Source organism: Dromaius novaehollandiae, chromosome 7 (assembly GCF_036370855.1).
Source record: "Dromaius novaehollandiae isolate bDroNov1 chromosome 7, bDroNov1.hap1, whole genome shotgun sequence".
NCBI lineage: Eukaryota > Metazoa > Chordata > Aves > Casuariiformes > Dromaiidae > Dromaius > Dromaius novaehollandiae.
The window spans coordinates 23,756,062-23,776,685 of NC_088104.1; the positions used below are offsets into that span (position 1 = coordinate 23,756,062).

The 20,624-nt window shown below is 36.5% G+C and overlaps 1 protein-coding gene across 4 annotated transcripts in view; it reads right to left on the bottom strand.

The window, feature by feature from the left end:
• Positions 1-1,908: 1,908 nt before the first annotated feature.
• The window catches only part of TLK1 (tousled like kinase 1), a 75,949-nt gene continuing 57,233 nt past the window's right edge, over positions 1,909-20,624 (bottom strand). For all 4 annotated transcript variants that reach the window (XM_064514937.1, XM_064514938.1, XM_064514936.1 and 1 more), the window contains 9 exons: positions 17,782-17,879; positions 13,176-13,257; positions 12,222-12,313; positions 12,046-12,135; positions 11,120-11,289; positions 9,665-9,800; positions 7,057-7,168; positions 6,646-6,753; positions 1,909-3,645 (listed from right to left, as the gene is read on the bottom strand). In XM_064514937.1, the coding sequence (XP_064371007.1) occupies positions 3,469-3,645; positions 6,646-6,753; positions 7,057-7,168; positions 9,665-9,800; positions 11,120-11,289; positions 12,046-12,135; positions 12,222-12,313; positions 13,176-13,257; positions 17,782-17,879 (1,065 nt within the window). In that variant the 3' untranslated portion in view covers positions 1,909-3,468. The remainder of the gene's footprint in view (positions 3,646-6,645; positions 6,754-7,056; positions 7,169-9,664; positions 9,801-11,119; positions 11,290-12,045; positions 12,136-12,221; positions 12,314-13,175; positions 13,258-17,781; positions 17,880-20,624) is intronic.

A 20,624-nucleotide genomic window follows, 5' to 3' on the forward strand; every position in this document is an offset into this window, starting at 1 on the left:
CTGCCTCCTCCTAGTGTGGGCCCACCTTTATTCACACTCAGCAAAGCGACGGCCGTAACCCCCGCGTGGTCTCAAATCCCAGAGCACCTTTTTCTTTCCAGGGGTCTTCCCTGTAAAACACACCTAAGGAGCCAAACCCCGCTCCTTACGCAGCAGGGCTCCTCGCTGCTTTTAGGAAAGAGAAGTTATTCAGCCTCCCTACAAGCTGCACCCGCCAAGCAGTGCGGACCGCGCTCAGTGCGAATAATGCTCCACGCCGACATCTGAACAACTCCAGCAACAAACTTGAAAAACCAAGTAAACTTCAAGATGAGAATAAAAGGTGCCACAACACGGCTGGTTTTTAGAAACGCACTGGACAAGAACATGTTGTTAACTGTGGCTGAAATAACCTGTAGCACTATAAACACATAACACCTGTAAAATTCACTAAAGGTATAAACGCACTAACAACCCGTAGTTAAGAACGCACAACTTCTCTTAGTCACTTCTGTTTCATACACAGGTTTTTATATAACAATGTAGTATTTAAGCATCTTTCAGCAAATGCAGAAGTTTTAAAGTATTTGATAGATTTTATTAAAGTAAGCCTTTGTTTCCAAGGTTAATTAAAAACACTCTGATGAAGTTTAACTTAATTCCTTACATCTACCTGCTGCTAAATCGGAGGAAATTAGGAGCTTAGAAAATTTAGCGATGGATGATGTGTGATGAAATTAGTAAAATGTACCCGAAATATTCACAAACTGACAAACAGATGCACGAGTTACCTAGGTTTGGACGAACACTCCTTGACAAGCTGCAGTAATTCAGGCTTCTCGATCCAGCGGCAAGGGCACTTCCACGCCAAGCACACACTGCAGAACACCAGGCACCACCGACACTACCTCGGATGTCTCCTGGTGACCACAGAGACTCCACACGGGGACATGCAACGTTTACTGACAGTGCTACAGGATCCTAACGCAAACACAATTGCGTACTGGAGGTGCGAATCCTGTGACTTTGACTCAAAGGATGAGACAGCGAGGCTCCTTTCCTTGCATGTATTTTAGAATGCCCATCCAGCAGCTTTGCATCTTGATCTACACAGAAATTTGTTAAAAATTAGTGTTTAGATTTCAGAAATGTGCATTTTCAAGGCTGGAACAAGTGTTGTCTATTCAGCCACTACAACCTATCTTCCAAGATGCCAACAATAGGAAAAAATAAGTCTGTACATAATCAGTGAAATGCCTAAAACTTCTCATTTTAAGGTATCTGTAGCTATAAAATTCTATGTTACTTAGTGAGGAGTTTTCTAATATATCACCAAATTTCAATGTACTAGAGGTAATCACAATACATTCCAGATTAACAAATAAATGTACAGTTAACACAATCCTGCATCTTTTCCTTAGGCAAAATCTTCTTTAACTTGTGATACTGACACACGCAGAATAAGGAAAACTAACAACACCTAATGTGAATATACAGCCACGGCACGTTCTCCTTGAACTTTGCACTTTAACAAGGCAATAGAAGACTTCTGGGTTTCACCTTACAGGTGGTGCAGTGAAAAGGATGCAGTCCCCCTACTCCAGTGTACATATAAGGCAGACAGACTCACTATTTGATTCTAACTTTATTCTATGAGCTAATTTTATTCTATGATTAAAAAGCTTTAGAAAGACCTGTTGAAATAATTGAAATTCTTCCCGAGAGTTCTACTCACCACAGATAAGTTTTACGGAACCCCTCCTTTTGTTACCTTACCTTTTGTAACCCTAATGTTACTTATATTAATAATTCCATTATTGGCCTTTTGTTTGTAACTGAAGAGAGTTTGTTTCAAATAGCTAAATGTAGCTCAGTGATACGGCCAGGCCGATTTCCCATTTGTTTAAATGCAAAAATGTAATTAAAACATTGAAATTTCAACTGTCATTGTTTATTACTGTTTTGGCTACATTCTCTACAATTTCAGCAGCATCTTAAAGAGACAGTTATGTTTCTTTATATACAATGAAAACAAAATGGCTTGCAACATCAGAAACAAGAGCAACAGTTTAACTGTACAATACTAAATGAAAACCTGTGGTAATACAGCCTCCTTTTTCTGCAACATGGACAAAATTACATATAGGTATTCAGCATCATAAAAGGGACAGTAAAAAGAATAATGAATGGGAGAGAGATACACGGTTCTGAAAAATAAGTTTCTACCATACAAGGCAGTTAGAAAATGTTTCACATTTTAAAATATCTGTACAAGCCACAAGAAACATTTCCTTGTTGATAGGAACTTCCAGAAATAGAGAATAGCCATGAGCAACTTCTATATTGAGTATCAATGCACTCTACAGGTTGAGAGCGCAATAAACTGACTTAAAGAACTGTACTGTATATTGCCAACACAGATCTGTTTTACATGCCTTGATTGTTAATGAATTACCTACTCTTAATCTCTCTATAACGTACAGTTGACTTGCACCTTAAGGAGGTCATTTGATTCTTTTGCAAAAGTAAAAGCAACATCATTTAGCAGCAATTAAAAGCGCCTTGAGGGAGACTTAAAAAAAATACAATATCCAATTAGAAAAAGCCATACTTTAAACATTTGTACAGGAATAAGTTGCTGAAATTTAACTGAAAATATGACATCTGTACAACAATTTACAATAGAGCTAGAAGGGAATTTATCATTATTCCTGCATAGAACATTATACATGACCTGTTTGCATTTGGTTTCAAACTGCTGCTTGCTTTTATCAGAAGCCTGGAAAGTTTCACAAGTTTCAACACCACAGCAAGTACATTATTTTTAGAAAATTGAGCCGATTTTAAAATTTGCAATCCATTTGAGAAGTAAGTACCAGGAATTCCATATCACCTTTCCAATTCAAATTCAGTGAAAGAACACATTTTTGGAGATACAAGCCTGAATCGCCACAAAAAATACTGTAATTTCATCTGAGAAATCTGATACAGAACTCGCATTTCTTACTTTGTTCTCTAAAGATCAACCTCTTGGAAAGCTGGCAGTTTATTTAGTTTATTACCAGGCACTGAATTTTTCCTGTGTTCTCAGATTTGCTCACTACCTTACTTATATAAATAATGAAAAACTACCCTTCATGTTAGAACTTTCCAGTATCAACCAAATGTACTTAAAGTATTAAAAAGATTATTTACAATGTTCCCCAGAAAAAACTAAAAACCTTTTCTTCAGTCCTAAACACAGTATACCTGTTAGAGTGCAACAGGCAGTGTCATCCTTCAATGTTTAAAGGTTATTCTCAGAAGGGTACATTTATTCACAGTCCATGATCCATTCCAATCATACAAATGACACTATGCAGGAGGACTTCAGTCTGAAAACACAGTTATCAAACTTGTCCTGTGTAAAAACACTCAAATGCTTTCAAACTAAAGTCTGCATCTGGAAACTACACAAAGGTATCATGCCATTCCTCAGTCGGAGAAATTTCAGTATGAAATAATGCTTGAAGTAGGTGGTGTAGGCGATGCTGCTAGCCCAGTCATGTGCAAGTTTCCTGAAGAGTTTGATCTCCTCATATGAGGGAGAAGATAAGGATCATTAGCCAGCTGGTGGACGTCAAATCTGTCCTCTTTTCGGTATGCTAAACAGCGTCTGATAAAGGCCTAGAAAGAAAAAGATAAAAAATTACAACAGCCTTCCAAATAATAAGTCTGCTTACAAGCAAATAAACACTTCCTCTCAGATAAAATTGTTCCTAAACACATTCTTATCCTTGTATAATTCAATTCAAAAGTAGTGTAATTTTTACTAGAGTCCAATGAAAGATGCAACGTGTTGTAGTAGAAAAAGATCATCTTGTAACAGCAAACCTAATATGGTTTAAAATGATCATACTTTGAAATGTATATCCATGCACAGACAACAAAATAGGAACTACATTTACAAGCAGAAACATTAGCTTCTCATACAATCAGCACTCTGCATGTGTTATCTCTAATCAGCTTGGTAAGAACTAGAAGCAAATGTCAGAGGATTGAAAAAGTAGAGAGGAACTCCAAGGAGCTTGTAAAAGCATTCAGTTGTGAACATGAAGAAGAGCAAACAGAAAATCCAGTAACAGAATTTCGGCATCTTAGTTGGCCTTTGAAAGCACAGGTATTACCACATGTGTCAACAAAATATAGCACAGAGTGAATTTTGACAATTGTGGTTGCCATGTTCATTAGACATTAAATAACTAACAGGCTATTTGAAAAACAGGAACCTACCTGGAACTCCTTTCCCAAAAAAACCAATCCCATCTGTTTAAAAAAAATCTGATCTGAAAAAAATCTCCATCTAGCTTCAGGTCTGTTAAACCTTGAGACACTACGCTGTCATACATTTAGGTCCATATGAAGTGTGTCAATCATTTCATGCTGCAAGTTTCTGCCAAGTCTTATGTCTAGCACACACAGAACACTCAGTCTCCTGGGAGCTTGGGCTTCAACATTTAATGATAGAAAATCCTTATTATTGCTACAGAACTGATTAGCACATCATTACTTAATAATTTAGAATTTAATTCAAAAGAATTACATATCTTTTCTTTGATAAAGCTGTTCAGTTGTTTGTTCTTTGCTCCAATTAAAAACTGGAGATTAAAGGAAAAATCTGATACAATTTCCAAAGAACCTTGCTACCATTTACTTCAATTGCTTACATATTCAGTATGAACAAAGTACAAAATAAAAATCATACGCATCTGTTAATATTCATTCACATGTTTCTGGACATTCTGGATTTTGATCAAATTCTTCATAATAAATCCTTCATAACAAATGAGCTGTTAGGAGTTTTTTTGAAAATTCCTCAGAATAATAACTTGTTTCTAAAATCTTTGTTAAATACTTCATGCTTCTGTAGCACTGTAGACACATTACTATAATGCAAACCAGAATACTGCACAAAACAGAAAAAAGTGCCAAAGATCAAAGCATAGTTACATTCTAAAAACTAACAATGTCATTTCAGATTCCATATTTACTTCATTTCCATGTTTTCCAAATCAAAATTTCAGCTTACAAGCTGTTTTTTCCAATTGCCAAGTCTATAAATCTGAAAGACAATTTGGCTTCCACATAGTCATCATAAACAGTGTGAATTTACAAGTTAGTTTGCAATTGTTTTATGGTGCTTCCATCATGGAATAATTTCTCTCTCTCTCTCTCACAGCTATCGTGACAATGTTAATAAGAGTAGAGAATAATAAAGGTTTATTTTAGTCTTTCAAACAAACAGAATGTAGAATATATAGAGAACATAAAACTACTGTTAAATAAGTTGCCAATTCTACATCAGAACCACGCTGAATTGTCTGCTGTCTCCTGATACTCTACATAAACACTGTTAATCACCAAGAGAAATGCGAAGTTAAAGGATAAGGATGTAAACCACAAAAATGTGATGTCATCAGTTACATGACTTGTATTTACCAACTGCATTGTAGAGACACAATTTTTCAAAAGTGGGGTAAAAATACAGGACAAATTATAATACTTGAACCAACTACCAAATTTTCACAACCCCAACTCATTGTTTCTAAGCTTTACTCATTCAGTAAAGCTACTTCTGGAAAATGTAACCAACAGAAGCATACCACAAATTGCAACAACAGGTCTACCTAGCAAAAGGACACCTATTTTCCTAGGAAACTACAACCTCTAGAATTGTTTGTCCTTTCCTTTTAATCTTCAGAAGCTGAATTTTCTCTTGTCTTAATATCCTCTATTTTTTTGCAGCTTGTGTCCCAAAACTGAATATTTTTACTTAGTTGTTGAAACCAAAAGAAGCATTCTATTATTTTGGCATTGCTTTCAACGAGGGCTTCTCTTGCATCTGGCCATGAAAATCTATTTCAGGTATTATGACAGTTTTACAAACAAGTAACCCATACATAATGTTTTTCTTTTTCACAGAACTGGAATAAATGTTATAGATGCTCATAGTGGCAATCATTTTTGGAAAACACCTTAATCTGTTCCCTGAACAGCTGGTCTGTGCAGATGAGGAAACACTGCCACACATACCTTCATGACAGCTCAACTATTTTGTCAGTCTTGTTTCCTGAACCAGCATCAGCATATTTTGGTCTTGATTTTAAGAATATGTGTTTTTAAACTCTGCTTGGAGTTAATGCACACATAATATGACCTTTCAAGGGAAGAGTGGTAACAGGCACACTTTCCAGGTATTCTGTAATTAAATAGTTCTTTAAGGCAAAAAGGCTGGACAGAATAAATGTTCACTATTTTCAGAAAGAGCTTGTTACTGTTTGCAGAAGTATTTCGTAAGAACACGCAGTGAGACAGCCTAGGTGAGACAGTTAAGATCTTTTTGGAAAAGGCAAAGCAGACTATTTTTGAGAAGGCCTACGTTGAAGCCACTTGCAAATTTTTGGAATATACAGTCTTGCTTTCAAGCATGTGATTTTGAGAAGTCCCAAAATAAATTTGCTATAGAAATAAAAACATCAAAATATTAGTCCTCCATTATGTTTTCCTACAGATGTTTAGTTACTACATCCCACAGCATCATTAAGTTAACGGTAATTTTATAGTGGAATACTTAAAAATTAATGATGTAAGTTTTAACTGTTACTCAGAGATCATATGAAAAGTTACCTTGGCTTCATTGCTTACAACTGGTTTAACAGGGAACTGAACTTCTGTGGCTTTTAATATTGTATTTTCTTGTAAGATATCTTGCTGCGACTGATTGTGGCCAAATGGCTGAAAAATAAGCACACAATTTTATTGAGAATTATCCAACTATTTTAATTTTATAAATACACCAGACTAATTTATGCTACAGTAAGTTGTTTTAGCGCTAATACAAATTTCTAACCATTCTTTAAAGACAAAAGTTTTAGTCAAGATTTTCTACATTGCTTGCAAAATCAATGCACAGCAACAAAAAAATAACACAAGTTACTTTCCACATAGATTCACGTCTTTATGACTATACTTCACCGTCTACTGGAAAACAGGCATTTACACTAGAGTGCTAAGATTTTCAAACAAAGTTTTCCGTACCTTTCTACCATAAAGACACTGGAAAAAGATGACTCCAACTGACCATACATCAACCTTATTAGAAATCTTTGGTGGTTCTTTGCCAACTACAAAACACTCTGGAGGCAAATACCTGGAAAACAAAACATGCAACTCAGCCTCTGCAAGCAGATGTATGGAATCACTAGAACTTGCTCAATATCAAATTATTCAAACGCTTCATATACAGATCTCTGATTTTCTGACAACTGTACAGTTACATTATGATCCTCACTCCAATACCTTGCAAACCCCTCAAAATTGACACTACAGTTCTTTCAATAGTCAGACACTCAAAGAGAGGATATATTTCATACAAGGCCAAATACTAGAACTCTTTACCAAAATCACTAATTATCATTAATTTTTCAAGTACTGGGATCCTAGGTTACACGTGTATCTTCTCCCTAACATAACAAGAAAAGATAAAAGTCATATAGGGCGTTTTATAGCAACACTTGGTCAGTGATCAAGTCTAATGCAGATATGCCTTAAAGACCTTTTACCTAATCTTTCAATATGAACGCTGACATTAACCAGGGAGGTAGACGGTAGACAAAAGTGATGGCTATTTACATTCCTATAACCTGCATGGAAGCCATACTTATAAAGCTGGAAACTGAGGAATTGCTTATACCACCCCAAATTACAAAAGAACTGATGAAACGGAATCTCCTTTAAAAAACAAAGAAAAACAAATCTATCAATACGGGCGGAGCTAATTATTATTGGTTATAGTACCTAACATTAAAAAAGGGGATAAAGATTATCAGAGCAGCTACAGACCAGACATTCTTTCATGAACAGTATATAAGGCTTTAGAAAAAATTCTGAAGAAACTGTTATGGAAATGGAAGCAAGCACAAAATGAGGTAAGAACACAACGTGAGTATGAATTTTGCACAGCATCACACAACCTTTTCTGGAACACTGGTGTACGATTCTGATTACCATTTGCAAGAAAGAGGAGCATAAACTGATTTAAGTGGAAAGAAAAGTTATTAAGATGGTCGGAAGAATGGAGAGCCTACAATTCAGAAAAAAAAATATGAAGGCTATAAATACACAAGGGAGCAAGCACCAGGAAGGGAAACAACCTATTTCAGAGGAGACCAGTGTTGGCACAGGAACAAGCAAGTATAAACTGGCTACAAATAAACACAGTCTGTAAATTAGAAGATTAGGTTTCTAATGATCAGAGAAGTGAGGTTATGGAACAGACTTCAAATCAGATTACTGGGGACAAAAACACTACCTAAATTTAATACAAACGTCAGTAAGTTTACAAAAGAGATCATATGACCTAACTGCCCAGAAAAGCAGGTAACTGGGCCCAATGACTGAGGAAATCCCTTCCAGTACTATGCTCCTGGGAATCTGTGTGATTTGCCCTACAAAGACTTATCCCCACCTCAAACTCATTCAAAATATTTTCTTTCCTTAATGAAGATTTTCGTATCAGAGAAAGTGTTAATTAGAAACACAGAGCTTCATCATGAATCTAATATGGTCAAAGACCTTTTTCAGTCTTAGTTTATAGCACTATTAGTGCATATGGCATTTTAGATGAAATCCAAAAGTCAAAATTTTTGATGTATATTCCTAAAATTGCATATTTAAATTCATGTTTAAATACATAAAGCACTAATAACAGTAGCAGAAGCCTAACACTTCTAAAATGCTTCAACTTGAATTGTCTTCCCATGGCATGCACACATTGGTGTTTGTGCAAGAGTATGTGTGCTTTCTTTCTTAAAAATTCTCAAGGAAAAGGCAAAATTATATTATATGCAACTTTTGAATATGGAAAGAAGTTGAAGAACAAATGGGAATCATACTGGCCTCTCTGTTTAGAATTAGGTTTGATCTCCTGGCTTTGCTCTTGCCAGAGGCAGACCAAGCGAAGGAGAAAAAGAGCAAATGAATTGACAAAAGATAACCTGGTCAGTATGGGCATTCTACTGCTCTATCCACCCAGACGTAGGCTCAAACAGCTACTATGCCAAAAATAAGCTCCATTACTAAAGAACAAATTCTAGAAAAAACATTTTTATAAGTAACGAAAAGCTTCTTGTCACTTTGTTCTGTAGGCAACTCCAAAATTTCAGGTTTTTGGATAAGCATGCAAGTGCACGCAGAAAATAAGTCACAGCTGCTGAGCTGTCATTAACCTTTAGGATGGAGGAGTAAATACTCTTTTGTCCTAAGGACATTACCTTCCGGTAATCCCTGCTCTAGGATTTCCAAGGACTAAGCACCCACAGTTAATCATCACAGCTCTGTCAAATGTCTTCAACCACCTGCAGCCAAAGATTAAACACCTGCTTCTTCTGGAAACTGTGTTTCCAAATATTGTGAAATACAACATAATGATCATATCCACAGTATATATACTCTTATCTTGCTTCAGTTACGTGACCATGCTGTAACATTCGGCAATATTAAGATCTAGAGTGTTGCATGAAAATCTTTGTCATCCTTTTCAATATTTTTAATCTGAGTTACCTTTCCAAAACTGGTTTTACAAGAACATTTTTGAAATCCAAACAAAGACCCAGAGCTTAAACAACAAATTCAAACCAGGCATTACCAGTAAGTTCCTGCTCCCTGTGAAGTTAAGTCCATTCCATCCACACCGTAGCTATCATCATCCATTATTTTGGACAGGCCAAAATCAGTAATTTTTATTTCTCCACATGCTGTTCCATCTACAAGAAGTATATTACCTAACAAGGAGGGGGGGGGGGAAGGAAAAAGAAAAAGAAGATTTTGTACCTCAAAAAAGCTAAGAGAACACTTAAATGTTCAAAACCAGCTTCAATCTTCAGGAGCGTCTAACTTAATGAAAGGTCAGTGACAACTTTACATCACCTTTATATCCTCAACTCTAGAGCAATTTGACTATTACAGATTTTAGTGCAGTCTTAGTCATCTGAAATGGTTTGCTCAGGAGCTGCTGGACAGTGAGGAAACACCAAAATATAGCCATATACCATTCATGATGAAATTTCATACTTCTCTACCTAGAACAAATCCTACACTACAGATTTCAGGGCTTGGATATGCCACAGAATAGTGCCAGGAGATGGTTGTAACATGAAGAATCTAACCCCATGTATTAAAGTTACACAATATTTTCTTGATATAAAAAATATTTGATTAAGCTCCTTTAAAAACGAATAAGACGACTATAAAAATACATTCCGTTCAACTCTGTAACATGACAAAAATCTGTATGAGCAATTTACTACACATGAGCAAGCGAACAGCCTAGCACTAAAAGTTACATCAAAAACTCCACCATATAGACTTCAAAGTATTACAGATTATAGTACGTAAAGAATACAAGTATCACGTATACAAGGCAGTAATGAAGCCTATGGATTCAAAACAGAATAACTTATGACAATGCTCATTATTTTTATTACTGGAAACTTTGATCAAGATTTAGGAAGAAATCTGAATAAGGGCAGTATTTACTTTAGTTTCCCAAGAAAAGCAGAACTGTTCCAGATAAAGAGGTGGCACAAAAAGACCATGATCACAAAAAGATGCATTTGGAATCAGTTAGGAAAAAGATTTACAGTATAGAAAAGTTCTGTAAAGTCCTAGTTTGAAGTTGTTGAACTGCGATGCAGAGAGTGACAGACTACCTACTTCAATCTTTTACAGCTATGAGATACAAAAGGGAAAAAATTATTTACAAATCAGCATTAAAGAATGTTCAGACAAGACTGAATCAACTAATGAGCTCATCTATTTACATTCTCAAGTATCAATATATGTATCTGCTATGTGCTCCAGAAACTTCTCCTACAAACTAAACTCAAAATAATTCATAGTAGAAAAGTTAAAACAGACATTTCCAAAGACAGACAAATGATTTTGCCAATAAAACTAGAAAGAGAAGTATGCATTTTTTTCAGATGTTTAAAATAAACCTGACATACAGAAGATAATTTTGGTATTTTCAGGCATAAATTACAAATAAAATAAAGGAGAAAAAAAAATAATGACATTTTCAATTGTAACATTCCCCAATTACCTGGTTTAAGATCATAGTGTATAATAGGGGGCTTGATCTCATTGAGATACCGTAGTGCATTTACTATTTGCATTACAATGGACCTAGCTTCCTTCTCTGACATTAATTTATGTTGCTTGAGATAGAAATCCAAGTCATTGCCTTCACAGTATTCTAACACCGTGCAAAACCTAGGGCAAAATTAGAGATACAACATTAAATAACATATCAAACCGCACAATCATAAAGGGATATAGGACAACCTAGTTTGATACTGACAAGTTTAACAACAGCTGCCTGAATATTGAACTATATGAATTAAATTGTTAATAAAACACATGGCATAGCAATTAGCTTATAGGAACTTGACATCAGTCGAAGCATTCATATTTACCAAAAAAGAAACTGCATACATACTGAAGTGAGATTAAGTAAAAAAACCCACCCCTATTTATGTAAGCAAGTTTCTTGATGAGAAAATACATTTGTTATCCCTTAGAGATGTGACACAGTTTCACACAAAAAGGTGCAACCCAGCAACCATGGGATACACTTAGGCTAAAGATGGAGCTGACATCATTTAGTCTTGGAAATTTGTCTATGCTACAGTAGCCTTTTCAAGCTGCCCTACAGCAGCCCTTGCTCTGCCCAAAAACATTACAGCAGCGCACGCCTGTTTTGCCCTCAGGATATCTCATAAGACTTGCTAGTCAGTTGTTTCAAATCAGTGTTTTCAATCACTTTATGTAATGCCTGCAATATTTATTTGAGACATAATTCTGCAACCACAGGTTTTTTGGAGTCCCCTTAAGGAAACATGAAACCTTTTGGCTGAAGGTAAAAGCATATGCTTTATGTTCAAATATTCTTTAATTTTTTTTTAAATCTAATTTACAACACTAAAATCATTAGTGAGTTCTAGAATATGCATCATTTTATGTACTTACGTATCTGTATCCAGGGAGAAGTAGTCATATAGTTTAACTATCCTGGGGTGATCCAGTTCTTTATGTATTCTATACTCTCGGCAAGCATGTCTAAAAGACGACAGATATGTTAACTTTCTATAATCAATAAAGTGCTATTCAATCTAACATACGAAGCGTAAGTCATTAATATTTACTTGTGGTAGTTTTCTTTCTTTTCATCTCTCCAGCTTTTGTTAAGCTGGTGAATCTTCACAGCAGCATATCTTTGTTCATAAAGATCAAAAGCCTAAAAACAAAACAAAAAGTCCCCCACAAATATGGGAAAGTTATAACCAAAGATGATAAAAATAACACCCAATAAAGAGAGAAAAATTTGCATGTAATTCACAAGTCTATTGACTATTAATATTTTTAATTGTTTTTAAAAAAATCTATAGAGGTATTCAAAGTTCCATTTGCATTACATTTTATGTAAAAAACACCTCACAGACATGAACAGCAAGTTAACTTGAAATATACCAACTTTATTTTCTATTTTACAAATATCTTTCAGTTCTTTCAGTTTCACTTTAAAGAGCCACTCTCAGTTTAAAGAGCCAGAGTGTTTCATTAGATAAATTATCATAATATTAGAATTCTTTTTAAACTCCCTCTCCACTTTTTCTATCCAGAATACTTCTGCTAATTTGGAAAAGCCCCCAAACATAAAACTATGAAGTCATAAATTTGTTAGTATGACTATCTTCTTAGCTCCTAAAATCAAGTGAGGTCCTAAAAGCAAGTGCTCTTTTCTACAGCTGCAGATACATATGTCAGAACTATTTATTTATTTATTTTTTAAATAGTTTTCTACAGCAAGATCTGGTTTCTAACGGTTTTCGTTCTTCCTGGAATACATATAAGCAACCATGAAGTCACAGCCTGGCTTCCTCCTTGTCAATAATACAGCTTTTAGTTATATAGCTTCGAAGCCTTGCAATGCTACCTCCCTCCATGAGTTAATCAAGGAGTTTGCTCAACCAGCGTTTAAAGAGTATACCACATTAAAACCCATCTGCCTATCTAGCACCCCTCCTACCCTCAAAAATTAAATATACAAACATACATGGCTCTGAAACATTAGATTTAACAGACCCAACACACACTACCTTGTATACTTCACTGAAGCCGCCTCGGCCAAGTAAATGGAGTAACAAATACCGTTCATTCAACGTAGGGTGGTCTTTAAACCTTGAAAGAAAAGACAATTTCAGCTAATTCTGTTGAAGACATACAAGTAAAGCCTAATATTTAGACCTGTTAACATTATTTCTCAAATGTGACTTTCTTTTTATTGGAGATATCCCATACGCTAAACAGTATTTCACCATGTGTAACTTCATGGCAAAATTATACAACATGGCTGATTTCAATCTCTTAACTATTTAGCATACAACTGCTATCACATCATCATCATCAAATCATTCATTTTGCTAACTTTTGGTCATGTCTCTCTATTTTGTGAGGATAAGAAAAGCACTCTTGAGACTTAACATGAGCCCTTGCCAATCCACTATAAACACTATGCTCATGATAACCGAACAGGGAAAACACTATTTTGTTTTGTCCAATTTTTTTTATTTTGAAACAAAAGTACTGATTGTCAGCAGCAGCAATCGTTGATAACAGCAACAGTAGTAACAGCAGTGTCGTCTTGCGTTCTGTAACGCGAGCACGGCTTCTAGACTGACAAATGGGAAGCGAACGCAGCATTTCAGAACATTTTCGCCCTTCCTATCTGTTCATCTAGCCTTCGTTAATGAAGGCATCTAGAAACCATCCAACGCCACCACTCTCAGTGGAGGTGAATGTTCCTTTGCAGCCTGTACCACTGGCGGGCTGTCGCTCTCTTGCCCACCAGCACACAGCAGGGACCTTGCTGAAGTCACCAAACCCTTCCTCCCTGCACAGCTTAAGGAGATGGGGTAAAGCGGCCCGTCTCTCCTCCCTGTGCCGGACATTAGCAAAATCCCAAACCTATTCTTCAGCTTTCGGGGACAGACTAGGAGATACTTCCAACTTCACACAAAACATACCAAACCTGTAACGTGTACCTGCCTCTTTTTAAGAAAATGGATCTTATGTAACACTAAGAAGTTTACAAATAACAAACAGGAATGAGGGGAAAATACAGGAGAGGACTGGATACCTGCTTGCACGCTAACTGAAAATGGGACAGAAACACTCCTTCCTAACTCAAACTGGCGTTACAGGGTAGAGAAAAGCACCAAGCTCTCTGCTGAAACACGCAGGAGACAAAATGCCTCCTCGCGCCCAACCAGCCGGCCCCCGAGCCTGGCTGCCCGCGCTTCCGGGGAAGCCGGGGAAAGAGAAGAACGGGCAGGATTCAGGGAGAGCAGATACAACGTCTGGCCCTCTTTTGGGGCTTCTGTTTCTTCTTTCAGACAAAAACAAATTTGTCACCCTCTAAACTACCTCGCAAGCTCAGCTGGGCCCATTTGACTGTCTTTCTGCCAACAAATGGGATTTCTCAGTTTACACCCCTGAACTATACATTTTTAATACAGTTTTCAGAGATGGAGAAATTAGGTAGTATTTTAAGAACCCAGATAGTGAATGACTTGAACGAAACCTACAAAGTTAGCAAGTTTGTCACTCATGATGACAGGTGACTGCATTGGGTGTCCTGCATCAGCTTAGGATCACCAAGGTAAAAGTATTTCCAGAATTTGTACTAAAGAGAAAACCAGCTCGTTTGCTCATGACTTTACAGTGCCAAATGCCCTTAATCCAATCGTAATTCCAAGCAGGAGGTTCTCCTCGTACTTCGCTTTCACAATTAAAAGAGGACACACACATTATCAGGTATTCTGAAGTTGTATCGAAAAGTCCAAGATTAGAGATACACCTGATATCTTCTGTACAAGAACTACGTTACTTCTTATTTTTGGTCGACACCTATCATGGGACAGGGGCAGATGAATGAATACTTATCGCATTCCTACCACGATGAGGAGACACCTATGCTCACCTATTGCTCACCGATCTAGGGCCTGCTGCCAGTTATACTCAACAAAAAAATTTAAGGAAGGGTTTTGTGCGAGAGTCTGCCAAGAGGTCACTCCATCCCTCCATATGTTGTTCTTTGTTGCTATAAAATATGATTTTGGAGGCATGGCCACGGATTTTCAAGTGTCTGAGGGAAGATGCATATTCTACTGACTGTGACTTGTTTTGTAAAGATAACTTTCATTTTCACTATAAAACACATATTCGAATGTTCAAGAAAAAAATTATCATAAATAGCAAGCAATGTACTCAGTGTAGAAAAAAAAAAGATTTAGAGATGGCATCCTTAGGAGGTCAATATTATGTGATCAGTAGCCTAATTCTTGAATACCGCATTCTAAAATTTTACATTCATATTTTCTTGGTCTTTCTACTACATCTATGCCTCCAGTGGGAATCGACCTTGTGAACGCTACCACCTTCCTCCCCACTGCTACTTTTGCTACTCCGTGCAGCTCTCTGTCCCTCAAGATCTGCACTTTGCAGATAACTCCAGCATCATGTGGGCTCTAAACCCAGACAGGGAAGGCCTAACCTATACTCTCCAGTTGTCCTGTTATCCTAGTGCAGCTGTAAAGAACAAATGCAGACATACAAGTTTACCCACCTCTAATCTGGGCAATACAAAATTTCCTATTTCTCACTGCTAAGCATGGGACACCAAACATGTGAGTTTGTAGTCTATTTTAATACTGTACCACGACTTCACATGTCTTGGGAGCAGGAGGGGGAAGCGCACAAGTAGAAAGATGGGGAAGGCAATGTTGCTAGAACAAGAAAGAGGGCTCGGCATTGCTCCACAGCTAGAAGTTGAAAACCCAAAAGGATTCACATCAGGACTCAACGTTTGCTCCGCTTCAGAACGAGACCTCTCCCTTATCAAATGACCGAGTCACCAAGACATGTTAGCAAATCTGTGGGGGCCACAGAACTAAACCACTGTTCAATTGCTTGTCTGTTCTATACAGCTGCAGCTTGGCCACTTGGTAAATACCCAAGTCTAAATCCTCACAAGGACATGAACACACAAGACAGAAAACCTTCCATTTTCTACCATAAAATATGTCAGCAACTACTGCACAAAATGAGCAGTGAAGCTGCAGAATTCTGTTTATCCATGTAATGTAACTCTGTTTTGAACAGGAACTGTAATTTGGACATTCCTTGCCCCATACACACAGTATTTTCATAGTCAAAGCCTGTCATTTTTAATGTGGCATTTATTACTTCTTGTTGAAAACTCCCATTCATTTTTTCTTAATACAAACAATTAAGATAAAAAAGTTATCATTTAATCTGCAAAGAACTGCTTGTTTATTTGTTGCAGCATATTTGTCGGCTTAAAAGAAAATATCCTGCCACTAAATTGTAAGCATCAGCACCCATTATTTTTCATATCCAAAACAATGACACAATATCAATTTAGCACTACAGCCACAAGGCAACCAAAATTTTCTGTACTCCTCTAGTGTACGACAACCACTAAAACGGTTATATACAATTTCATTTCTTGTGGCTTTAATGTTTAGAAATCTTAGTGCATCTATAATTCCATTGCATCCAAAGAGTAAAAAATAAAATTAAATCCTAAGATGCTAAGGCTACTGCTTCATAAACATTTATTAGTGCCGAAAGAAACAAGGCCAGCCTCCCCGCTGCTTGTTCCACCTGTGCCCTCTTCCCCCAGGGCAGCGTAAGCACTTTTGCAGTTGGGGCACAGAACTAGACCAGGAAATTGGTCTGGGGTTAAAATTAATCCAGGAGGAAAAAAAAACACCACCGCAACCAAGAACAATAACAAAAAGGGAGTCGAACTGGTGAAATTTAACTTGGATCGATTTCCAGCATCTGTTCACTAGAGAAATGCTATGGCTGGCATGTGCAAGGGAACCGGGCAAGGGCATCATCAAGCAGTCAGGCACAGGCAGAGCCAGTTCCTTTCAAGCACAGAGATAGTTTATGGTGCTGGTGAAACTGTGGCATTAGAGCCCATATTCTCCATCACAGAAAACAGAATAATTTTATTAGTTATGTAATTATTACTTCGGAATCTATACAATTATAGCTAATTTAAAATGTCACTTTAACATTATGATATATTATCGTGCAAGTTCAGGTAGAGAGCAAGATTTAACATATTACAAAAGTCTTTGCATTTGCATTTTTCCTGTTAGGTACCTGTGGTAAATGTAAATTACAGTGCAATAAAACCAAAACTAATATTACAGCACCATAAAATTGCTCCTGCTGCATCAAACCTCCCCATCGTTTTCTTGCATTATTGTCAGGTAAGTGCTTGTGCTAGGCTCCCTTACAAACATTTTTTAACCTAGTAACACAGTCTAGCAAGTTTCAGCTCTCCTGCATATTTTTTTTTGTGTGTGCGTGTGTATGTGTGTGTGTGTGTGTGTGTGTGTCTGTCTGTCTGTCTGTCTGTGTCTATATATCTAACTTCTTTCTGGCATACTCAATAAAAACATCATTAAGTTTACTAAATTAAAAGCCATTCTTTTCTAAGTTTAAATAAGTTTGTATTTAAAATAGGACAAAAAATTTAAAATATATACATGAGCAAAGAGAACCAAAGAAAAATTTACGAACCAGCCTATCTCTTGTAGATAAAATGTGATTTTAAAGCATTGTTTTAAACATAGACATGCAAAATTAAGACAGTAAGTCTCTTACTGTGAATTGTCTTCATTATTTATTCTTTTCAGTTCTCTTATGTGAAGATTCCTAACTCTTTCCAAACGTTCAAGTTCTGCTTGTATTTCAGCTTCCTCCTGCAAATGAAAAGAATGAACTATAAAAGCTCATTTACTCCCCGTTTGAAAAGGTTATTTTCACCCCTGCATCAATACTAGTGGTGATGGAGGAACATTACAAAACCCTACCGAACTAGAGAAAAGCAGTGCTTTTCTCTTAAAGCCTAAAAAATTCAGAGAGTTAAGGCAAAAGCCTGTTTCAAGGAACCTTTCCGTCCATGAACCCACAGGTAATGGGATGCTCACAGTTTTGTTCTGCACTGTAGGGATGCTATTTGAAATGAGAAGCAGCTGGGTTTTGTACCTCAGCCAAGGAGAGAGATTATCTGGGAAGGGGTCTGAAACTGATGTACAATGAAGAGAAGACTGAGATATGTGCAGTTATAGATTTTGTACAAGCTGACAAATTAAGGAAAGATGCTTAAAATATTTTGAGGCTGAAGTGCAAACCAAAAAAAAAAAAAAAAGAATACATCATTGTAACAGATGTGTTCTTCAGGTGTTGGTATAAAACACCAAAAACAAGGCAACTTCAAAAGATTTTTCCATTTATATCTTAGCAAAATTACAAATGCAGAATGTGTGTTACCTAAGATTTCAAGTGTAATTTCAAAGCAGCATGTCGGGTATGAACACATTCCTTAACTGACCTAAGCACTTAAAATTATCTCATCTTTACGGTACATATTAGCGAACACTGAAATCGGTTCAAATCCAGTTCTCTGATGCAATTTATACTGTGACTGCACAATCTGGTGGTGCTGGTAAAACAGAGGGGAACAAGTCATGGCACAAGGGGATGGAGGCAGAAGTCAGAAGATGGGAGGAAAAAATGCCTTATGCTGCTATTTCCAAATATTGCATATCACAAAACCACATCCTGAAACAAAATATATTTATATCATTTACAACACACGTTAAATGAACACATTTCCAACAGATTTAAGAACTCAAACCAGAGGATTTCAGTGGCTATCCTGAATCCCTTCCTATGACAAGCTAAGGAAAAAAAAGCAACATAACCCCCCAACTAATTAGATGAACCTTCATTCAGAAAAACAAAACCAAATCTCTAATAATTTAAAAGCTGGACTAGTTAACACTAAGCTGCTAGCAAATCTATGTAGACCATTTGCTTTTCCTAATATATATTATCATTTTTGTTCTGTTTACACAATGTTAAGTTCTTTTTTCATATATAGATTCATCCTTGCAGTTCTCAATTAAATATCCTGAAATGATATGCAGTTCCTCATAACCCATTAGTTCTCTATAAAGATTTCTAGCCTTTCTCCCCCATGCAAAAAAGGCCACACACTTCTACACACACAATAGTCTATGATCTTCCCAAAGGCTGACAAAAAAAAAAAATCCATCAGTTATGCTTCTTTTGGGCTTTTTTGTTCATATATTATGCAATTCAGTGGTTCTCAAAATGTGGTTCATAGGCCAATGTTAGTCCAAAGAGAACTGGCTGGTTGCATTGTTTCCAGCTGTTATTTAGGACACTCAGGCTGTGAATACCTTTAAGCAAGAATGAACCAGCTTAGCTGCCTCGGGTCACTGCTATATAAAAGAAAGTGAGAAAACAAGAGCCTCTCTCCAGGACCAAAGCTGCTAGCTGGAAAAGAATTTCCTGGGGAGCAGAAGGAAAAGAGAACTGGTGGTGGCAGCATGTACAGGGCACCAAAAATAAGAGAGCACCAGGAAAGCATTTTGAGAGTGAAAAGGAAGAGAAGCAGACAGCAAAACAGCATATACAGAAGGAAAGAGAAATAAATATAGCCAGCAGAGAAGCATTAGTGGAGAAATACAGAAATGTAAAAAGAAGGTAAGAAAATTACTCTTCCTAGTAAAGGACAAAATCTGTATCACATGTAAGAATTAAAATGCAAGTATATATTTTTATTACTACTTTTCAATATATTCAGACATGATTTGCTAAGAAATAACATTCGGCTCCCCTCTGGCATTTAGCCAAATAAGTTCCTTCTTAAACAGAGTACTATAGCACTGAAGCTCAACGTAAAAACCAAATTTGAGTATTAAACAGCTTTTAACAGCTTCCTTCAAAAGTCAGTTAAAATTTTCATTAGACTTCAAACAAGTTAAAGCATGGAAAAAGCCACAAACTTTCATAACAGAATTTCATATGAAGCTGGTGCTATTTCTAAAGCATTAACAACGAAGACCTATTCCTACACAGCCTACCTCACCAGTGCCAAGAAGTTTATACATCCCTATCACAGATTGAAGTAATTCCTTTTTATATTCTTTAAAAACAATACCAGTGTTCTCAAGGGGCCCAGTTCAGTTTCTGATAGTGGGATTTACAATAGATGACTTGTATATTTGAGGAGAACCGGCTAGAAACAGACTCTCACAACATTTAAAAGGGAAGAAGACAATGACCTGTTTTGATGACCACCTCAAGAACTACTGCTCAGAAGATAAAACATCTGCCTATTAAATAGGCAGCATCGCTAGAGAGTGTCACTTAGATTTACAATTCAGTGCTGTTTTCTTTCACACTTATTGAGATATTTCTGTCTGCTTCAACTGTCATTCCCTTTTCACAAGCGACTCCTCAAACACTTTGCTTGAACATGCAACACTTAAGATATTACCAAACTATTTTATTACAAAGATTTATTAGAATTATTGGCCATAAGGAAAAAGCACTGCTGCAGTTTTTCAAAGGTCAAAGCCTGGAGTAAAATATCTGAGAGCAAAAATAATTTAAAATGATTCCATAAAACTAGG